The sequence below is a fragment of the Acomys russatus genome, chromosome 19, assembly GCF_903995435.1.
Source record: "Acomys russatus chromosome 19, mAcoRus1.1, whole genome shotgun sequence".
Taxonomy (NCBI): Eukaryota; Metazoa; Chordata; class Mammalia; order Rodentia; family Muridae; genus Acomys; species Acomys russatus.
This window is the reverse complement of record NC_067155.1, coordinates 14220566-14241646: the sequence shown is the minus strand read 5'-3', so window position 1 is coordinate 14241646 and position 21081 is coordinate 14220566. Positions and strand designations below refer to the sequence as shown.

General features: G+C 53.9%; 1 protein-coding gene across 2 annotated transcripts in view; it reads left to right on the top strand.

The window, feature by feature from the left end:
* The window catches only part of Nectin2 (nectin cell adhesion molecule 2), a 40883-nt gene that overhangs the window by 17206 nt on the left and 2596 nt on the right, over positions 1-21081 (top strand). The window contains exons 3-8 of one of the 2 annotated variants that reach the window (XM_051162548.1): positions 2260-2556; positions 5492-5609; positions 7130-7278; positions 17392-17545; positions 19707-19770; positions 19918-20004. In XM_051162548.1, the coding sequence (XP_051018505.1) occupies positions 2260-2556; positions 5492-5609; positions 7130-7278; positions 17392-17545; positions 19707-19770; positions 19918-20004 (869 nt within the window). Of the gene's footprint in view, positions 1-2259; positions 2557-5491; positions 5610-7129; positions 7279-14165; positions 14741-17391; positions 17546-19706; positions 19771-19917; positions 20005-21081 lie in introns of those variants that run through there. The other variant, XM_051162549.1, reaches the window with a different exon arrangement.

Below are 21081 nucleotides of genomic sequence, written 5' to 3'. Positions count from 1 at the left end.
TCAAGCCGGGCGTGGTGGCGCACACCTTTAATCCCAACACTCAGGGGACAGAAGCAGGCAGATCTCTGTGAGTTCAAGGCCAGCCTGGTACTACAGAGCGAGTTCCAGGACAGCCAGGGCTACACAGAGAAACTATCTTTAAAAAAAAAAAAAAAAAAAAGACTTCAAGCCAGGAGTGGAGGCATGTGTCTCTTCTCTCAAGCGTGTTTGAGGCCAGCCTGGGCTAGAGAGCCAGACCCTACTCTAATAAAGAAAAGGAAAACTGAGGTTTTCGCTCAGTAGTGAGTGCCTACCTCGCATGCACAGGCTCCTAGCAGGTGTGTGCCTAAGCTGTGCTGAACAAGAGACATAGAGGGGCCTAGAGAGATGGCTCGGAGGTTAAGAGCACTGGCTGCTCTTCTAAGAGTCCGAAGTTCGATTCCCAGCAGCCACATGGTGGCTCACAGCCATCTATAATGAGATCTGGTGCCCTCTTCTGGGGTGCAGGTGTACATGCAAGGCAGAGCGCTGAATATATAATAATAAATCTGTAAAAAAAGGGGGTGGGGTGGAGAGTGGCTTAATAGCCGACCGCATGCTAAGAGTGAGAAAGGTGGGGTGAAGGGAGCGAGGGCAGGCAAACTTAGGACATCAATTAGGCTACAAGCACTGTGTGTACAGCAACTTCTACCTCTGTGGAGAGGCTGGGGATGTTGGGGGCCACAGAGTCCAGAAAAGTCCCCTTGATGGAGTTAGCCCTGAGCTGGGGATGAGGTCTGGAGGGAACAGAACCCCCAACCTAGGGCAGGGCCTCCTAGCCAGGCTCCACAGGTGAGAGGAGATTCCCAAGGGAAGGGTCTGGACCATCCCTGTGGCCACTGCTGGGCAGGATGGCCTGGTGGGTCCCCCTTTGGTGGTCAGGAGGTGACAGATGGCTGAAAGGAGAAGACTGATAGCCCAGGGGCCACCTGCTCAGGAAGCGGGTCCAGGACACTGGAGAATCACAAATCCTGGCTCCAGGGACAATAGTGGATAAGAGACACTGGGAACAGTGTGTGCCATCTCCCTTGGAGCCTTTGGCGTGTTTTCCAGCAGGATAAGGTGAGAGGGCAGCAGCCATGGCCAGCTGAGGAATCCCTGTTGTTTTTAATCCCATTTTGGAAGCACAGGACAATGGTGATCACAGGAAAAGAAATAGGACACTTTGTTTTTACCCTCCTAGTGCTGGGGGGGATGGAACCCCCGGCCTCAGATCCTAGATAAGAGCTCCCACACTGACCAAGCCCACTCAGACCTTACTGGAAGATTCCAAGTTTGTTTTAAGACAAGGTTTCTAACCAGGTGTGGTGGCTCAGGCCTTTAATCCCAGCACACAGGAGGATCACTGTGAGTTCAAGGCCAGCCTGGTCTACAAATCAGTTTAAGACAGCCAAGGCTACACAGAGAAACCCTGTCTTGAAGAAAAAAAAAACTAAAAAAATTAAGGCAGGGCTTCTTTGTGTGTGTGTGTGTGTGTGTGTGTGTGTGTGCGCAGGCGCGCACATATTTTTCTGTGTAGTCCTGGCTGTCCTTGAAACCAGGCTAGCCTCAAACTCAGATCCAGCTGCCTCTGCCTCCCAAGCATTGGGATTAAAGGCATGCGCCACCACTTAAATTGGCTCAAGGTAGACGTTCAAACCATATGACTCAGCTATAGAATTTGCATTTTCTTCCAGACTATGGAGTGCTCTCGCTCTCTCTCTCCTTCCCTCTCTCTGCTTTTGATTTTATTTATTAATTTTAGCAGCTTTGTTGTTGTTCTGTTTTGTTTTTTGAGACAAAAATCTCATGTATTCCAGGAGGTTGTGTGACTAAGGCTGACCTTAAACTTCTGATTCTCCTGTCTCCACCTCCCTAGTGCTGGCATGCACCACCCACCATACCCTTGTGTGTGTGTGTGTGTGTGTGTGTGTGTGTGTGTGTGTGTGTGTGTGTGTACACATGCATACATGCATGCATATATATATATACACATACATGTGTGTGTGTGTGAAGGAGTATGTCAACTTCTTTGATCCATGCCATCAGTCCCGTGGGGTGGGGACTTACGTTACTCTGACATTAGAGAAAATGGTTAAGATGGCGTGCCCACAGCTGTGCACATACTAGGCTGGTGAACTGGGCTCTCGACCCGGGAAGCAGATCGTGACTGTGTGGCCCCGTGTGCCACCGCTGCTGTTCAGGTGTTTGTGGAGTGACCACAAGTCTTGAGTCACGCGCCTCCTTCGGTCCCATTCCCAGCCCAGCCTGAGAACCACGCCGAAGCTCAGGAGGTCACGATTGGTCCCCAGTCCGTGCCCGTCGCCCGCTGTGTCTCCACGGGGGGACGTCCGCCTGCCCGAGTTACCTGGATCTCATCCCTGGGTGGAGATGCCAAAGACATTCAGGAGCCGGGGCCACAGTCTGGCACTGTCACCATCATCAGCCGATACTCCATGGTACCCACGGGCCGAGCGGATGGCGTCAAGGTCACGTGCAAAGTGGAACATGAGAGCTTTGAAGAACCGATCCTACTGCCGGTGACCCTCTCCGTGCGCTGTGAGTGTAATGGGGAGGTGGCTTTCCCTCACGCCCACTGTTGATGCTGTTCCCCAGTGCTGTCTGCCTCAGTGTCCATCGGCCCACGCTTGCCTGTTGTCTGTACAAGCTTCCGGAAGGCCTTGTGGATGTTCAGCCTCCATGGTCTACCCTGGGCTTTTTTGTAAGCCAGACTGGCCTGCAACTCAGAGAGATCCACCTGCCTCTGGGTCTTCCAGATACTGGGATTAAGGGCGTGCACCATCACACCAGGCTAATGCTGGCTTCTCTGGGTTCTTGCCTTCCACCCCAGAAGCAAAGAGAAGCTGAGAGTTGGGGGTGAGAGCCTGGAGGTTCACTTACTTCCCAGTTGAGAAGTGGGAGATCAAACAAGAAAAATAGAAAAGCACGCCAGGTGGCGGCGGCGCACACCTTTAGTCCCGACACTCGGGAGGCAGAGGCAGCAGATCTCTCTGAGTTCCAGGCCAACCTGGTTAATAAAGCAAGTCCAGGACAGCCAGGGGCTGTTAACACAGAGAAACTCTGCTCTGAAAAAAAAAAAAAAAAAATAGACTGGGTTTGCTGCAAACAGCTGTCCCTGCGGGGCTTTTTTGTTTTTTGGTTTTTTTTTTTTTATGATCTTATTCCCTGATGGTCTCCGTTAACTATCCTGGACCACGGTCCACACTGCTCGCCTTGGTGCTGTTGCCACACTTTATTCATTCATTGATTCATTTTTGGAGATAGGGTTTCATGTAGCTTGGTCTAGCCTCAGACTCCCCAGACAGCTGAGGATGACCCGCCCGTACACAGCCCATGACCCTCGCGGGTAACCCTCTTGCTCTCCACACGGGGCTGCTCCCCTGCCTGAACCGCCTGGATTTCATCCCTCACCTCAGCCTCACAGTGTCTGTGGTTCCGAGGCCAGGTCTCGTGTAGTCCAGGCTGCCCTCATGTAGCTGAGGGATAACCACTGATCTGAACCTTTGGATCCACCAGACGCCACTTTCCGGGGTGCTGGGGTTATGGGGGTTCGGGGGTGGGGGCAGGCATACTAGGCAAGCACTCTAGCCCAGCCCTCCTCTCCCTCCCCTGAGGCCTTCTACTGACCTCTGCTCTCTAGTATTGTTTCCTTTGGCCTCTAGGGGCCTTGGGGTTCACCCAGCCTTCCTACAGTGTTCCTAGGCTCCTCAGCAATTGCCTACAGTGACAGCCCTCGGTTTCCCCTAGGGGCACCTCCAAGCACTCACCGCACAAAAGCTGGAAATACTCACCACCAGCAACCCCCCCCCATCCCCCCATCCCCCATCCTACCCCACCCCCCACCCTGTTCATTTTTGTTTTATTTTTCCAGCCGGGTGTGTTTTGAATAGGGGGGTCTTGCTATGTAGCCCTAGCTGGCCCTGGACTTTCTACATAGACCAGGCTATCCTTCAACTTGAAAAGACAGATGATCCTGCCTCTGCCTCCCGAGTGCTGGGATTAAAGGCATGTGCCACCATGCACGGCAGTTTCGTTTTGTTCCTTAAAGGCTTATTTTGCTGTCTGTGTATCTGTGTCTGTCCCAGATGCCCCTGGAGGGCTGGAGGCACTGGCAATTGTGAGTCACATGATGTGGATGCTGGGAACCGGCTTCTCAGTAAGAGCAGTACATACACACTCGGGAGGCAGAGGCAGGGGCATCTTCATGAGTTCGAGGCCAGCCTGGTCTACAAAGCGAGACCAGGATAGCCAGGGCTACACAGAGAAACCCTGTCTCGAAAAAGAAAACAAAGCAAAAAACCAAAATAACAGAACAGCACATACTCTTTTTTTTTTTTTTTTTTTAAAAAGACAGTGTCTCTCAGCCGGGCAGTGGTGGCGCACATCTTTAATCCCAGCCCTTGGGAGGCAGAGGCAGGCGGATTGCTGTGAGTTCGAGGCCAGCCTGGTCTACAAAGTGAGTCTAGGACAGCCAAGGCTACACAGAGAAACCCTGTCTCGAAAAACCAAAAAAAGACAGTGTTTCTCTGTGTAGCCTTGGCTATCCTGGGCATACTTTGTAGACCAGGCTGGCCTCAAACTCACAGGGATCCACCTGCCTCTGCCTCTGAGGTGCTGGGATTAAGGCGTGCACCACCACCACCCAGCCATACTCTTAACCATCTCTCCAGCTTTTATTTTGGTTTGTTTTGATTTGGGGTTTTTGGGGTTTTGTTTTTGTTTTTGAGACAGGGTTTCTCTTTGTAGCCTTGGCTGTCCTAGACTCACTTTGTAGACCAGGCTGACCTCGAACTCACAGGGATCCGCCTGCCTCTGCTCCTGAGTGCTGGGATTAAAGGCGTGTGCCACCATGCCCGGCCAGCTTTTGTTTTTTGAGAGAGGCGTGAGGCTGGCCTTGAGCTCCCTATAGCTAAAATGACCTTGAGCTCACCTTCCGGTATCTACCGCCTCAGTGCTAGGGTTACAAACATGACTCACGCCACTCAGACCTGCAGCACCACCCTGTCGGCTCACTGCGGCAATTGGCCCAGGATCTCAGTGGGATGGCCGTACCCTCGACTGTGTCGTAGAGTCCCCTATCTCATCTGCAGTGTCTCCTTCTAGCTCTATGCACTCTGAGACCCCCAATGTGAGTCTGGCCACCCTGGCTTCCTGTCTCTGTACATTGGCTGCCCCAACCTGTGTGGATATACTCTCTCCCACGTGCACTGCTCTAGGCGTGTTATATTACACACACGCGCACGTACACAGGCACACTCGCGCGCATACACAGGATACCTATAGTTGCTATCTTGTCCCTGTCTGAGCTGACATCCAAGTGGCATCCTGGGTGGGGTCTCCTCTGGTTAGAGCATACACGTAGGGCCAGCTAACCCGAGTTCCTTATGACTGATGGGTCTCTTGCCACCTGTGCTGCTAATGTGTCTCCAGTTCTGGATTCCACTTGTCTGAGTCAGTCACCCCTTTCTCCTAGACCCTCCAGAAGTATCCATCTCTGGCTATGACGACAACTGGTACATTGGCCGCAGTGAGGCCATCCTGACCTGTGATGTACGAAGCAACCCAGAGCCCACAGGCTACGACTGGAGCACGTGAGTGACGTGAACCCAGGACTGGGTCTGAGGGAGGAGGGCTGGGCCTGGACCCCTGGGTCTGAGGGAGGAGGGCTGGGCCTGGACCCCTGGGTCTGAGGGAGGAGGGCTGGGGCCTGGAACCCTGTGTCTGAGGGAGGAGGGCTGGGGTCTGGACCCCAGGGTCTGAGGGAGGAGGGCTGGGCCTGGACCTCTGGGTCTGAGGGAGGAGGGCAGGGCCTGGATCGCTGGGTCTAAGGGAAGAGAGCTGGGCCTGGATCCTTGGGTCTGAGGGAGGAGGGCTGGGCCTGGAACCCTGTGTCTGAGGGAGGAGGGCTGGGCCTGGACCCCTGGGTCTGAGGGAGGAGGGCTGGGGCCTGGAACCCTGTGTCTGAGGGAGGAGGGCTGGGGTCTGGACCCCAGGGTCTGAGGGAGGAGGGCTGGGGTCTGGACCCCTGGGTCTGAGGGAGGAGGGCTGAAGTCTGGACCCCTGGGTCTGAGGGAGGAGGGCTGGAGTCTGGACCCCTGGGTCTGAGGGAGGAGGGCTGGGCCTGGACCTCTGGGTCTGAGGGAGGAGGGCAGGGCCTGGATCGCTGGGTCTAAGGGAGGAGAGCTGGGCCTGGATCCTTGGGTCTGAGGGAGGAGGGCTGGGCCTGGAACCCTGTGTCTGAGGGAGGAGGGCTGGGCCTGGACCCCTGGGTCTGAGGGAGGAGGGCTGGGGTCCAGACCCCTGTGTCTGAGGGAGGAGGGTTGGGGTCCAGGCCCCTGGGTCTGAGGGAGGGGGGCTGGGGTCCGGACCCCTGGGTCTAAGGGAGGAGGGCTGGGGTCTGGACCCCTGGATCTGAGGGAGGAGGGCTGGGCCTGGACTCATGGGTCTGAGAGAGGAGGGCTGGGCCTGGACCCCTGGGTCTGAAGGAGGAGGGCTGGGCCTGGACCCCTGGGTCTGAGGGAGAAGGTCTGGGCCTGGACCCCTGGGTCTGAGGGAGGAGGGCTGGGCCTGGACCCCGGGGTCTGAGGGAGGAGGGCTGGGCCTGGACCCCTGGGTCTGAGGGAGGAGGGCTGGGCCTGGACCCCTGGGTCTGAAGGAGGAGGGCTGGGTCTGCACCCCTGGGTCTGAGGGAGGAGGGCTGGGCCTGGACCCCTGGGTCTGAGGGAGGAGGGCTGGGCCTGGAGTGCTGGGGTCTGAGGGAGGAGGGCTAGGGTCTGGACCCCTGGGTCTGAGGGAGGAGGGCTGGGTCTGGACCCCTGGATCTGAGGGAGGAGGGCTGGGCCTGGACTCATGGTTCTGAAGGAGGAGGGCTGGGGTCTGGACCCCTGAGTCTGAGGGAGGAGGGCTGGGCCTGGACCCCTGGAGCTGAGGGAGGAGGGCTGGGCCTGGAGCCCTGGATCTGAGGGAGGAGGGCTGGGCCTGGAGCCCTGGGTCTGAAGGAGGGGTCCTGGCCTCCCGGGTCTATAGAAGGAGAGCTGCCAGTTGGAGTCTCCGGGTCAGCCTGCTCTCCCTGGGCGCCTGCTATGCTGCTCACCCCATCCCACACCCCTAGGACCTCGGGCGTGTTCCCATCCTCCGCAGTCGTCCAGGGTTCTCAGCTGCTCGTCCACTCCGTGGATCGAATGGTCAACACGACCTTCATCTGTACTGCCACCAATGCCGTGGGGACAGGCCGTGCTGAGCAGGTCATCCTCGTGCGAGGTAAGGAGGTCTTGGTACTTGAGCACAAAGCCCAGTGGTTTCTCCCTGTGGGGATCGCATCCACTTTGGGGTATCATTGATACTACCCTAGGACAAGAGAGAGAGTCAGACCCGCCTCACTCTGCAGCTTGTCCATCTGGGCCTGAAGGTGTAGGCTCTGACCATAGGCTCTGACCAGGGGTGACCAGAGAGGAGCGTTGGTGGAGAACTTACAAAGAAGGGGGGCCTGTACTGGGATGTCTTAAAAGCCAAAGCCTAAGCTGCGCCTGGTGGGCATCTATAGTCCCAGCACGTGTTCAAGAAGCTGACGCAGAGGCATTACTGTGAGGCTAGCCTGTGCTACACAGTGAGACCATGTTCAAGAAACTGAAGCAGGGACATTACTGTGAGGCTAGCCTGTGCTACACAGTGAGACCATGTTCAAGAAACTGAAGCAGGGACATTACTGTGAAGCTAGCCTGTGCTACACAGTGAGACCGTGTTCAAGAAACTGAAGCAGGGACATTACTGTGAAGCTAGCCTGTGCTACATAGTGAGACCACCCCCACCCCACCCCCCCACCCCTGTTTCAAAGAAAGAAAAAGAAGCCCCAATGTTCACTGAGGGCAGAAGTCGCTTGGGCTCTATGGTGGAGGCAGAGGAGACAGGGTGGTCTTAGCGTTTTGACTCCTCTAGCCACTGATATACAGACCCACGCGGAGCAAGAGGTAGTTTGTTCAGTCATGAGAACCACAGTTGGAGACAACTCAAGACTGTGAATTCTCTAGAAACTTGGAAACCCAGTCACCCAGATGTAACCTTATATAGTCAGAACTGTTGTCACCAAGACATACCCCCAAGAAAGAGGGATGCTGGCCAGGGCCTATGACACACCACAGGAACCAGGAAAGAATCATTCTTAGGAACACTCTTAGCTAGACCTGGTGGAGGTGAGGCAGAGGAGTAGCAAGTTCAGAGCCTACAGGGACTGCAGAGTGAATTCTGATCTAGCCTGGGCTACGGAACAAAGCCATAATCTCATAAAAGAAAACATAAGAGGCCTAGGGGAAATGACTCAGTGGTAGAGCCCCTGCCTAGAATCCCCCAGTGAGGGGCTGGGGGTGTGGCTCAGTGGTAGAGCCCCTGCCTAGAATTCCCCAGTGAGGGGCTGGGGGTGTGGCTCAGTGGTAGAGCCCCTTCCTAGAATCCCCCAGTGAGGGGCTGGGGGTGTGGCTCAGTGGTAGAGCCCCTGCCTAGAATCCCCCAGTGAGGGGCTGCGGGTGTGGCTCAGTGGTAGAGCCCTTGACTAGCATGTTGGAAACTTTAATTTCAAGTTCAAACCTTGAGCCAGGCCCAGTGGCCACACCTTTAATCCCAGCACCCAGGACGCAGAGGCAGACAGATCTCTGTGATTTCGAGGCCAGCCTGGTCTACAAAGTGAGTTCTAGAACAGCCTGGACTATATAGAAAAACTCTGTCTCAGCCCGGTGTGGTGGAGCACACCTTTAATCCCAGCACTTAGGAGGCAGAGGCAGGCATATTGATATGAGTTTGAGGCCAGCCTGATCTACAAAGCGAGTCCAGTACAGCCAAGGCTACACAGAGAAACCCTGTCTCAACAACAAACAAACAAAACCAAACCCCTCAGTTCTGAAACAGAAAGAAGATTCAGAAATACTGTTGTAGGTACCACACAGTTTGCCTATGTAAATACATGAATCTGAAATAACGACCTTAGCAGGCAGGACCTGAGCCCCTCAGAAATACCACAAATGGCTTAGAGGGACAGTGAAAGCCATGACCTGGCCTGTGACGCGGCCGGACACACCCTTCTTGAGAACACACCTTTGCTGAGACACACTCACACACACACACACACAACTTTTGCTCAGACACCCAAAGAGGACCCAAACTCATCTTGCTCCTCAGCTCAGAACCCTGAGTGGAAAATGCTGTCAAACAGGGCCACAGTTCACATCCTTCCTCCCACACCCACAGAACATTCCAGAAGATACCTCTGTATCCAGAAAGCCCATTACAGAAGAGATTTTCAGTCACTCCGTCGTCTGCTAAGCAATACCTATTGTGATTCCCTCTATAAGGAGAGGTTTCTCTCAGCTCAGGGATCCCGCTGGGACAGACGGATCCTCCGGGCGTCATGTAGAGACATTCTTTGCTGCTGCATGCAGAGACAGCACCGGGCGTCACGCGACAGACACGGGAGAATGGGTTTATATGTATGTTCCTTTCTCTCATGTTTTGAGACAGGGTACATAGCCCAGGCTATCTCTCTCTCTGAGTGCTTCAGCCTCCCTCCGCCTCCAAAGTGCGGAGGTGACAATTTGCACGGCTGTACCTGGCTTGGTGAATAGTCCACTGTATCTACAAATGCTCCTGTACCCTAAGTGCAGAGAGAAACCTTGGAGCAGCTGGAGAAATGGTGCAGTGGTTAAATATAGGCCTTATTCTTGCAGACAGATAGACAGACAGACAGACAGACACACACTTTGGTTCACAGCACCCATGTTGGGTAACTAACAACCACCTGTTAATTCCAGCTACAGGGGCACTAATATGTGCATGCATCTACACACACACATACGCAGAGAGAGAGAGACAGACAGACGGACACAGGGAGAGACAAAGAGAAAGAAAGAGTTTGAAATAAAATAAACCTTTAAGAGAATGGGCTGAGCGTGGTGGCGCACACCTTTAATCCCAGCACTTGGGAGGCAGAGGCGGGCGGATTGCTGTGAGTTCGAGGCCAGCCTGGTCTACAAAGTGAGTCCAGGACAGCCAAGGCTACACAGAGAAACCCTGTTTCAAAAAAACCAAAAAAAGAAAAAAGAAAGAATGAAAGAAAGAAAGAAACAGAGAAATCTTGGATAGCTAACCTCTTCCCCTCCCCCCAAAAATGCAGATACCCCTTACTCACATAAAGGTAGCCACAAACCCACCTTTTGTAGACTCTATTCCCAGGGAGATAAGAACAAATGTCTACATACCCCAAACAGGGACTCAGCGAGATCACTGTACGGACAACGAGCTCCATAGTCCGACTTGGTGAACCCTTGAGTTGCACTGAAGTTACTTACAGAAGCAGAAGTGACAGGAAGACAGCTGTGTCCCCAAAGCCCACCCCAGCATGAGTGACAGCTGACAAACCTGGGAAGCTGGCGCTTACTGCACAGTCTGCAGGCAGCTCCACAGGGTGGGGAGTGTCCTTCCCAGCAGGCTCAGCAGGTCTGAGGGTCCCAGCTTCCCTCGCTAGCCTCTTACATTTGCTTAGACAGGGAGCTTATGGGCCTGTGTGTCATCGCTTTCTGGGACTTCCTGTAACCTTTGGGCGCTTTGTTTTCTAAGCTCAAGGCGATTCCCAGAGGATGGAATGTTTTATGTCACTTTAAACAACCCGTCTACCTTAAGGTGAGGTTTTCATTTTAGAGGAAACTGCCACATGACACCACCATATTTAAAGGACGTCATCTCAAAGACAAGCCCAAAATGTCACACCATCAGAAACGGACACACTGAGCACCATAGGAATCCAGTGGCTGGGCCCGGCTTGTGGGACGCACTTAAGACTCTAGCATTCAGAAAGGCAGTCGGAGGCCAGGAGGATCAGAGAGGTGTTCGAGGCCCGCACTGGCTACTTAGTGAGTCCAAAGTCAGTGTGTGCAGCCTAAGGCCCTGTCTCAGAAAACCAAACAAGTTGAGCATGGTAATACGGCCCTTTAATCACAGCATATGGGAGGCAGAGGCAGGAGGATGTCTTTTAGTTGAGAGCCGGGGCAGCCTGGTCTACATAGCAGGTTTCAAGTCACCATATCTTTAAAAAAAGAACATAGAAGGAAGAAAACAAATCCATTTGGCCGCTGGGAGTCTTGGTGTACGCCTTTGATCCCAGCAGGCAGGCAGATCTCTGTGAGTTCGAGGCCAGCCTGGTCTACAAAGTGAGTGCAGGACAGCCAGGGCTATACAGAGAAACTCTGCCTCGGAAAAAAATAAAAAATAAATCCATTTGGCAGTAGTTGGAGAGGTCCAGCCACTCTCTGAGGGACTGACTTGAAGCCCTGCTCCCAGGAGCCCATCCTTAATTCCCACACATTCTCAGTTCCCGCGTGGCTGTGGTTTTAGCTTCTTGACAATGAAAATCAGTGGACACGCAGTGCTATGTGGCAGACCTCTCTGCAGAGATCTCCCAATCCTTAACTCGCACCCACACAGAAACAGGCTGCCTAAGCCCCAAAGCCCCTCCCTCGCGTCCTGGGTGCTCTCACATTCCCAGCGAAGACTTCAGGGACTCTCTGGCCAGCACTCGGAGAGACAGCTTAGGGGCAGACATCCTGTCAAAGTCTCCTTTCAGAGGCCACCCCCGACCCCTGCCCTCCTCCACCCCTGCCTGCAGATTCAGGTCCATATATATAGGACAGTGTCCTGTTTGCATAGAACTTGCACACAACCCCAAAAACCGTTACGTTATTTGTATATTTGTATATTTTTATTATCATGCTTATTTGATTTTGGTTGTTGTGTGTTGTTTGGAGGCAGGGTCTCACTGTGTAGCCCAGGGTGGTAGGGAGTGCACTGTGTAGACCAGGCTGGCCACCTTGAACTCAGAGATCTGCCTGCCTCTGCCTCCTGCTTGCTGGGATCAAAAGCCTGTGGTAACTGGACCCAGCATGACACTACTTGAAAACCTTACTCAGAAGCTGGGGTTGGTAACCCCAATTTGAGAGGTGGAGAAAAAAGATGAGGAAGTTGAGGTCATCATGAACCCTCTGAAGAGCAAAAAAAAAAAACAAATCCAAAAGCTAACACTGTGGCTAGAAGAGTATCTTAGAGATAGATAGAGCCTGCCTAGGATCCCCCAGTGAGGGGCTGGGGGCGTGGCTCAGTGGTAGAGCCCATGCCTAGATCCCCCAGTAAGGGGCTGGGGGTGTGGCTCAGTGGTAGATCCCCTGCCTAGAATCCCCCAGTGAGAGACTGGGAGCGTGGCTCAGTGGTAGAGCTCCTGCCTAGAATCCCCCAGTGAGAGACTGGGGGCGTGGCTCAGTGGTAGAGCCCCTGCCTAGAATCCCCCAGTGAGGGGCTGGGGGCGTGGCTCAGTGGTAGAGCCCCTGCCTAGAATCCCCCAGTGAGGGGCTGGGTGCGTGGCTCAGTGGTAGAGCTCCTGCCTAGAATCTCCCAGTGAGGGGTTGGGGGTGTGGCTCAGTGGTAGAGCCCCTGCCTAGAAACCCCCAGTGAAGGGTTGGGAGCATGGCTCAGTGGTAGAACACCTCAGCATGAATAAGATTCAGAACTCCATTCCAAGTGCTGTAAAATAAAACTGAAAGTGTTGGGAGAAAAATCTTGCTTGGCCAACGCAGACCTTGGGTCCGCTAATGAGCAACTTCTACTCCTGGCCACCCACACAATCACTGGTCAGAAACCTTCAGGCTCCTGTTTGTATCTCCCTAAGTGGGCTGAGGGCCATCATGACAGCCCATGGGAATCTTGTATTACAAAATAACAGAACTCGGGTGGGCGGGACTTCAAATCTCCTGTACCATTGATTTCCTTTGTATTCCCCTTTGTGGTTGAGCAGGTGGGGAGGGAGCTGTGGGAGGTGAGCATGAGATAGGCGGGAAGCAGGGAGCACTAGGAAGAGCAGTGTCAGATGGGGAGATGATGTGAGACCTCCCAAACCAAGGAGATACACGGGTCTGACCAGTGCTTCCCACCTCCACAGTCTGGGTCCTAGTGGGAGAAAACAGAGGGGCTTCACCCTCACCTGCTTCTCCTCCTGCACCTCTGTACATACGAGGGGCTGGGAACCCACCTCCTGACTATATCTGTTACTGACTTGATTGTCTTTTGCTGTTTTGAGGGAGGGGTGGAGAGAGTCCGGCCTCAAACATGGGGTCTTACCTGAGCTTTCCCAGTCGGTGTGACTACAGGTCACAAGAAACAGATTTAATTCTGAGTGTTTGGTAATGCTGGGGTTAAAATACAGGACCTCTAAGGAAACAAATATGCTACCAATGAGCCACATCCCCAACCCCTCACTGGGGGATTCTAGGCAGGGGCTCTACCACTGAGCCACACCCCCAGCCCCTCACTGGGGGATTCTAGGCAGGGGCTCTACCACTGAGCCACGCCCCCAACCCCTCACTGGGGGATTCTAGGCAGGGGCTCTACCACTGAGCCACACCCCCAGCCCCTCACTGGGGGATTCTAGGCAGGGGCTCTACCACTGAGCCACGCCCCCAGCCCCTCACTGGGGGATTCTAGGCAGGGGCTCTACCACAGAGCCACACCCCCAGCCCCTCACTGGGGGATTCTAGGCAGGGGCTCTACCACAGAGCCACGCCCCCAGCCCCTCACTGGGGGATTCTAGCAGAGGCTCTACCACTGAGCCACACCCCCAGCCCCTCCCTGGGGGATTCTAGGCAGGGACTCTACCACTGAGCCACGCCCCCAGCCCCTCCCTGGGGGATTCTAGGCAGGGGCTCTACTGCTGACCATCCTCAGCCCAGGTTTTTAGAGTTTTGCGATAAAGCCTCACTGTGTGGCCCAGCCTAACCTTGATGGCGCGGTCCTTTTGCCTCCTTTTTCTAAGTGCTAGAATGAGTCTTGTGCCACCACACCTTGCTGCAGTCTTCGTTTTTTGAGGACGTGTGGGTATGGATAGCTCCCTAGATGGCGTCAGCGGGCAGCCTCCCCTTCTACAGTGCCCATCTTAAAGTGAAGGGTCGTGGGCAGCCCTTCCTCTTCCTCCTCGCCTTCCTCTTCCCTTCTCCCAGCTAGTCACCTCCTAAGTTCCAGTCACTAACTAATGTCCTGGGTCTCCCCCATACCCTCACCCCCTGATGTGTCCTCTTGACTCCGTCTCCTTCTCTTTTTCTCTCTCCTTCCTCTCTCCTCAGACACCCCCCAGGCCTCCCGAGATGTGGGTCCGCTGGTGTGGGGGGCCGTGGGGGGAACATTGCTGGTGCTACTCCTGGCTGGGGGGTTCCTGGCCTTGATCCTGCTGAGGGGGAGGAGGAGGCGGAAGAGCCCTGGAGGAGGAGGACATGAAGGCGACCGAGGATCCTACGATCCAAAGACTCAGGTGTTTGGGAACGGGGGTCCCGTCTTCTGGAGGTCATCGTCCCCTGAGCCTATGAGGCCAGATGGCAGGGAGGAGGAAGAGGAGGACGAGGAGGAAGCGAAGGCGGAGGAAGGCCTCATGCTACCTCCACATGAGTCACCTAAGGATGACATGGAATCTCATCTGGACGGCTCCCTCATCTCTCGGCGGGCAGTTTACGTGTGACCTCCCCACGATGTAGACACTGGACACATAGAAACGCCAATTCCCACCCCCCACTGCCAACCACAGCCAGCCAGCAAAAGGATGGCTAGGGACCGGTCGGACTGGTTTTTCTGGAGCACACTGGAGTTGCAGGGCCACCTCCCTGCCGCCCCTTTCTGGATGGAGGACAAGTGGAACCACACACCAGACTCCTGTCTCCAGAGCTTCATGGATAAGGGGGCCCCAGGACCCCATGGTGCACACTCAGGACTCCTCAGAGCTTGCTTTCGGCCCCAGACTAGCCCTGGCCCCCCGAAACACTCAGGAGCAAATAAATGCCTTGTCGGAAAACCTCAGGGGTGTTTTGTAATACCTCAGACCCCTCTCTTTGTGTCCTGGGGCTCGAGTGGGTGGGGCAGGAACCACTCAGTACCAAGGCTTGGGAAGAAAACCTTGATGGGGGCTCAGATCTCAGGCCACTTGTGCTCCAACCACCCTGGCTCTGCGGGGATATAAATGGTGTCCCTGACGTTGGGGTTCTGAGACACAAGTGTCGGGAAAGGAGTTTGAACTCTTAGAGACTGGCATAGACCCGAGCGGCCAGAATGACCTCAGAACTGAGCTTCCTGAGGGAGAGTAAAGCCAGCTGCTTCGCATCCCGGGTCCTAATGCTCTGTGGGGTGGCAGGGCCCGCAGGGCTCTCCTTTCTCTATTGTTGAGGGTCCTAGGAATGGAGGGGGGGCGTCTCTCTGTGTTTGAGGACCTCAAGGCTTGTAGAGGCAAGCAGCAGGTGTTGGCAATACCCAGATGTCCCCACCTTGATGTTTTCAAAGCAGCCTGTCAGTGGTTGCCTCTCTCCCATCCTCCTAGCAGGGTTTGGTCTTGTGATAGTTATTGGCAATTCTAATGTGTCTCATGGCCCCCACGGCAACACACACACACACACACACACACACACATATCTACTTGTACGCACACACAGATACACCACACATCCAACAGACAGACACATACACAGACTCACACAGAAACACAAACAGATGCACTACCTGCACAATATACAGGCATACGCATTCTTCTAGCTAGCAGTCTCTTGACTCCAAAGAGGTCTAAATCATTGGTTCCTGAGAGAAGGAAGTGAGCTCTCCCCTTCCCCCACCCCCACCCAAACACCTATGGCCTCCTGGGACACTTAGCTAGGATCAGATGACACCTTCTGGGTGGGTGGAGCAGCCAGGAGGCCTGGTTACACATTCCTCTTCAAGCAGTATTCACAGATCCTCTAAATGCAAAGCCCGTGTCCGCCATGCTGGGGGCACAAAAGTGGCCCAGATCGCCGAGCTCTGTCCTGTGGGAACGTGGCCAGAGACGACAATGACAGGAAGTACTGAGTGTTTGGGATGGCCGTGTGTAGTGCATCCTGGTTAACAACACACACACACACACACACACACACACACACACACGGGTGCTTCCTGGAGGATACACGGCTGGACAGCGGATGTTGACTCTAACCCTTAGGCAGCTTCCACATGTCACCAGTGACACCTCTAGGGCTTTGTGTCCTTGTCTGTTTTGTTTGTTCTCGGTGAGCCAGCCATGGGGAGGGGGCAGGGTGGGCGATTTGCTTGGCTTCTTTCTGCACACAGATCCCCTCTAAGGTGCCTGCCATGTCCGACCCTGGGGAAATGGGCCTAGTAAGGAAACGCATCCGGGAACTCCGCCATAAGGAAAGGCCCTCGGAAAGATGGAGATCGGGTGGGAAGCCCAGAGCTCTCAGTCTGGTCTCCTGATGGGCCAGAAAACACCAACAATCCCATAATAATGAGGGGTTCTCCTCCTTGGCACCACGGCTTGCTCACCACATCCTTCATCTCTCCCCTCTTCAGCTCTGCTCCACAGTCTCCTTGCTGTTTCTCTTTTCTCTTGTTTTTCACCTTGGTCTTTGAACACTGCTGCCGAGGCTAAACTTGAGGCTCTTCCTGCTGTTTCCACCTTGTATGGGGAGGTTGCCTGTTTGTTTGTTTGAGACAGTCTTGGCTATGTAGCTCTGACTGGCCTGGAACCCACTATGTAGCCCAGGCTGGTTTCATGCCCTCATCAGCCCTCCTGCGTCAGCTTAGAATTACAGGTGCCTCTAAAGTGTCACAACTGGCTCTCCTTGTTCCTTAGAATACCCCGAGGCTGTCCCAGGATCTTTGCATTGGCTGTTTGTCTAAAAAAACGCACCAAGATGACTCCTCCACAGATAGCCTGGCTCGGTTGGGTTCAGCTTTCTGTCACTTCCTTGTCCCCCGTCCCCAACCTGACCATGTATGTGTCCGGCTCCATCTTGACACCAGATGGCATCGGATCTGCTTGTTTGCTGTTGGCCAAGCCCAGCCTGAGCTACAGCAAACTTCAGCTCCTCGACGCTGCAAACGGTCTGCATCCAGTTCATCCCCACGTCTTTTCCCCTCTACACAGATGCACACAGGGCAGTTGGATGAAGCCAAGTCCAGCCCCACCCCCACACTCCCAGCCATGTTTGGGTGGACAGGGAGGGGACGTGCTCAGGCCTAGAGCACTTGCCTAGCATGCTTGAGGCCCTGAATTTAGTTCCCAATGCAGCCAAACGGAATTAAACAGGGCCGCCGCAATGACGCGGTAATACCTACACTTGGAGGGCAGAGGCATTCACTTAGCCTGGTTAACATAGAGTTCCAGCCAGCGTCGGCTACGTGGTGTCTCAGTAAAGAAATAAAACGAGCATGTTGAAAAGTTTGGCATAGGTGGTGTCTGAGGAATAGGGCCAGAAGAGGCGGCTGTGAGTTCCTCATAATGACCCAGTCTTTCCGCTGCTGTCTTTGTCCTGACAGAGTCGCCCAGCACGGCGGGAGCGGGGGCCACGGGTGGCATCATCGGAGGCATCATCGCTGCCATCATTGCCACCGCGGTGGCTGCCACCGGCGTCCTCATCTGCAGACAACAACAGAAGGAGCAGAGGCTTCAGGGGGCAGATGAGGAAGAAGAGTGAGTGATGGGGGTCTGAGAATTGATTGGGGGGGGAGGAATGGCAGAGTTGGGGAGCACTGAGTGGGGACGAAAGGAAAACGTCATGAAGGCGGTGTGAGATGGAGACCCCACCATCAATTGAGATCTTAAATGCAGTGGTGAGGAAAGGTTTTTCTCTTCTTCGTGAACAGTGGGTAGTAGAGACTGTCACTGAGACGTCATCAGAGCCCAGGCTCCCACCAGCTTCTTGCTCCTGCTTTCCTAGAGCTTCAGGTCTTAAGGGCTGCTAAATGTGGGGTCCCAGCACTTGGGAGGTGGAAGCTGAAGGATCAGAAGTTCACTGTTACATGAGAGTCTGCCTCAAAAAACAGCAAGGACGGGACTGGAGGGATGGCTCAGCGGTTAAGAGCACCGCCTGCTCTTCCAAACGTCCTGAGTTCAATTCCCAGCAAGCACATGGTGGCTCACAACCATCTCTAATGAGATCTGGTGCCCTCTTCTGGAGTGCAGGTGTACATGCAGGCAGAGCATTGTATACTAAATAAATAAATAGAAAGATTTATTAAAAAAAAAAAAAAAAAAAGAGCAATGAAAAAAATAAGTAAACAAAAAGTTGTACAGCAGCCAGGGAGATTAGTCAGTTTGTAAGAACCAGAGTTCCATCCCTAAGGCCCTTGTTGGAAAAATAAGAATAATAATCTCTGTGAGTTCCTGTCTACAGAGTGAGTTCCAGGATGGCCAAAGCTACACAGAGAAATCCCGTCGTCCCCCCCCCCCCCCCCCCAAAAAGTTTATTTTCTGTGTATGTTTGCTTGCATGTATTTCTGCACATTACGTGCATGCCTGGTACCCAAGGAGGTCATGAGTTACCATATGGATGGATTCTAGGAATCGAACCAGAGTCCTTTGAGAGAACAAGTGGGCTCAGGAAGCCATCACTCCAGCCCTTTATCTTTGAGATAGGGTCCCAGTGTGTGTGGAACAGGCTGGCCTCAAACTCACAGCCATTTGCCTTCCTGTTCCTCCCGAGTGCTGGGATTTAAAGGCCTGTGCCACTGCCATCTGGTTTGTTTACATGTTGTAGAAGTAGCATTATTGTGTGTCTGTTTGTGCATGTGTACGTACGTGCCTTGGCGTGGCTGGGGAGGCCAGAGGATGTGTGAAGTCGCTGGGTCTCTCCTTCCACTTTCTCATATGTTCCAGGACATGTTAACCTCACGTCTCAGCTGTTCAAGGCCTTTATCTGCTGAGCCAACTTGCTTGCCCCATTCGTTGCTGTTGATTCTTTCTTTTTTCTTTCTTTCTTTCTTTCTTTCTTTCTTTCTTTCTTTCTTTTCTTTTCTTTTCTTTTTGGTTTTTTGAGACAGGGTTTCTCTGTGTAGCCCTAGCTGTCCTGGACTCGCTTTGTAGACCAGGCCGGCCTCGAACTCACAGCGATCCGCCTGCCTCTGCCTCCCGAGTGCTGGGATTACAGGCGTGCGCCAGATAAGGCTATCTTATTAGAGGTCAGAGGTCAGAGGTTCTCCTTTTCCACTGTTTGGGTCTCAGGTCATGAGGCTTGGTAGCAAGCCCCCTCCCCCATTAAGCCATCTTACTGGCCCTGTTTTGCTTTTTATGTGTGTGTGATACAAGCTTAATCCAGTGTGCGTTTCTGAACCTGTGCTCATACATAGGGAAGGAGAAGGACAGCCTTGGGTGATAGTGCGCAGGCTCCACCCGCCTTGGTTTGTTTGAGTCTTAAACAGGCACAGGGCCCCACTATGTAGCACTGGTTGGCCTGGAGCTCCTCATGTACCCAGGGCTGGCCTTTAATTCAGAGATCCTCCTTAGGGCTGGGGTTACAGCTGTGTGCCACACACCAGGTTCACCTCTTTGAAAGAGAGTTCTCTGAATTTCTTCTGGAGGGTTCTGGCATACCACAAAGGTGACTCACTGAGTTTGCCGCCCTCACAGCACTGGAGTCGGGGCAGAAATGGTGCTGAAAACCACAGTTTAAAAAAAAAACAAAAACAAAACAGCATTTTCTACCTAACCAGCAAGGGACCAGACTTCCTGGCAAGGGCCAATGTGACCAGTCCTTATTCCTCTGGTGAACCAAAGACACTACCTATAAGAGGAGAAACTGGGGGGTGGGGGTAGGGGACTAACCTCCCCCTTGATCTGCCTCCTACCCCTGCAGACTGGAAGGACCTCCCTCCTATAAGCCACCAACCCCCAAGGCCAAGCTGGAGGAACCAGAGATGGTGAGCTGTTTGTGTGGAGGCCAGGATATCCTGCCTCCGTACCCACTCTTCCTCCCTGGGGTCAAGCCTGGAGGGGGTTACTGGGTTGGGGCAGGGCTGGGAGAAGTCGCCACAGGGGTCCTGGCTTACCCTTGTGTCCTGCAACAGCCCTCCCAACTTTTCACTCTGGGGGCCTCGGAGCACAGCCCCGTGAAGACGCCATACTTCGATGCTGGTGTCTCTTGTGCTGATCAGGTGGGAGTTTCTGGATAAACTGGGATGGGTTAGGGGCTGGGTTCAAGGTCAAGGGTCAGGGCTGGGTACAGTGGAGGGACTTAGAGCCTATGAGTTGCCCAGGGGCTGTACCTGTAGCCGAGATACCACCATAGAGCCATTCCCCTGGGGTCCCCTCTATAATGGAGACATCCCCCAAGGTCTCTCTATGATAGAGACATTCCCCTGAGGTCCCCTCTATGATGGAGACATCCCCCAAGGTCTCTCTATGATAGAGACATTCCCCTGAGGTCCCCTCTATGATGGAGACATCCCCCCGGGGTCTCTCTATGATAGAGACATTCCCCTGGGTCCCCTCTATGATGGAGACATCCCCCAGGGGTCTCTCTATGATAGAGACATTCCCCTGGGTCCCCTCTATGATGGAGACATCCCCCAAGGTCTCTCTATGATAGAGACATTCCCCTGAGGTCCCCTCTATGATGGAGACATCCCCCAAGGTCTCTCTATGATAGAGACATTCCCCTGAGGTCCCCTCTATGATGGAGACATCCCCCAAGGTCTCTCTATGATAGAGACATTCCCCTGGGTCCCCTCTATGATGGAGACATCCCCCAAGGTCTCTCTATGATAGAGACATTCCCCTGAGGTCCCCTCTATGATGGAGACATCCCCCAAGGTCTCTCTATGATAGAGACATTCCCCTGAGGTCCCCTCTATGATGGAGACATCCCCCCGGGGTCTCTCTATGATAGAGACATTCCCCTGGGTCCCCTCTATGATGGAGACATCCCCCCGGGGTCTCTATGATGGAGACATCCCCCCTGGGTCCCTTCTGTGATGGAGACATTCCCTTGGAGTCTTTTCTTTTTTTCTTTTTCTCCGTGACAAGGCTTCTCTGTGTAGCCTTCACTGTCCTGGACTCACTTTGTAGACCAGGCTGTCCTCGAACTCACAGCGATCCACCAGCCTCTGCCTCCCGAGTGCTGGGATGAAAGGCACACACCACCATGACCACCTTGGCGTCCTCTTTGATGGAGACAGTCTCCTGGGGCCCTCCTCTCAATGGCCAAGAGTCAGATAAGGAAGCCAAAGCAG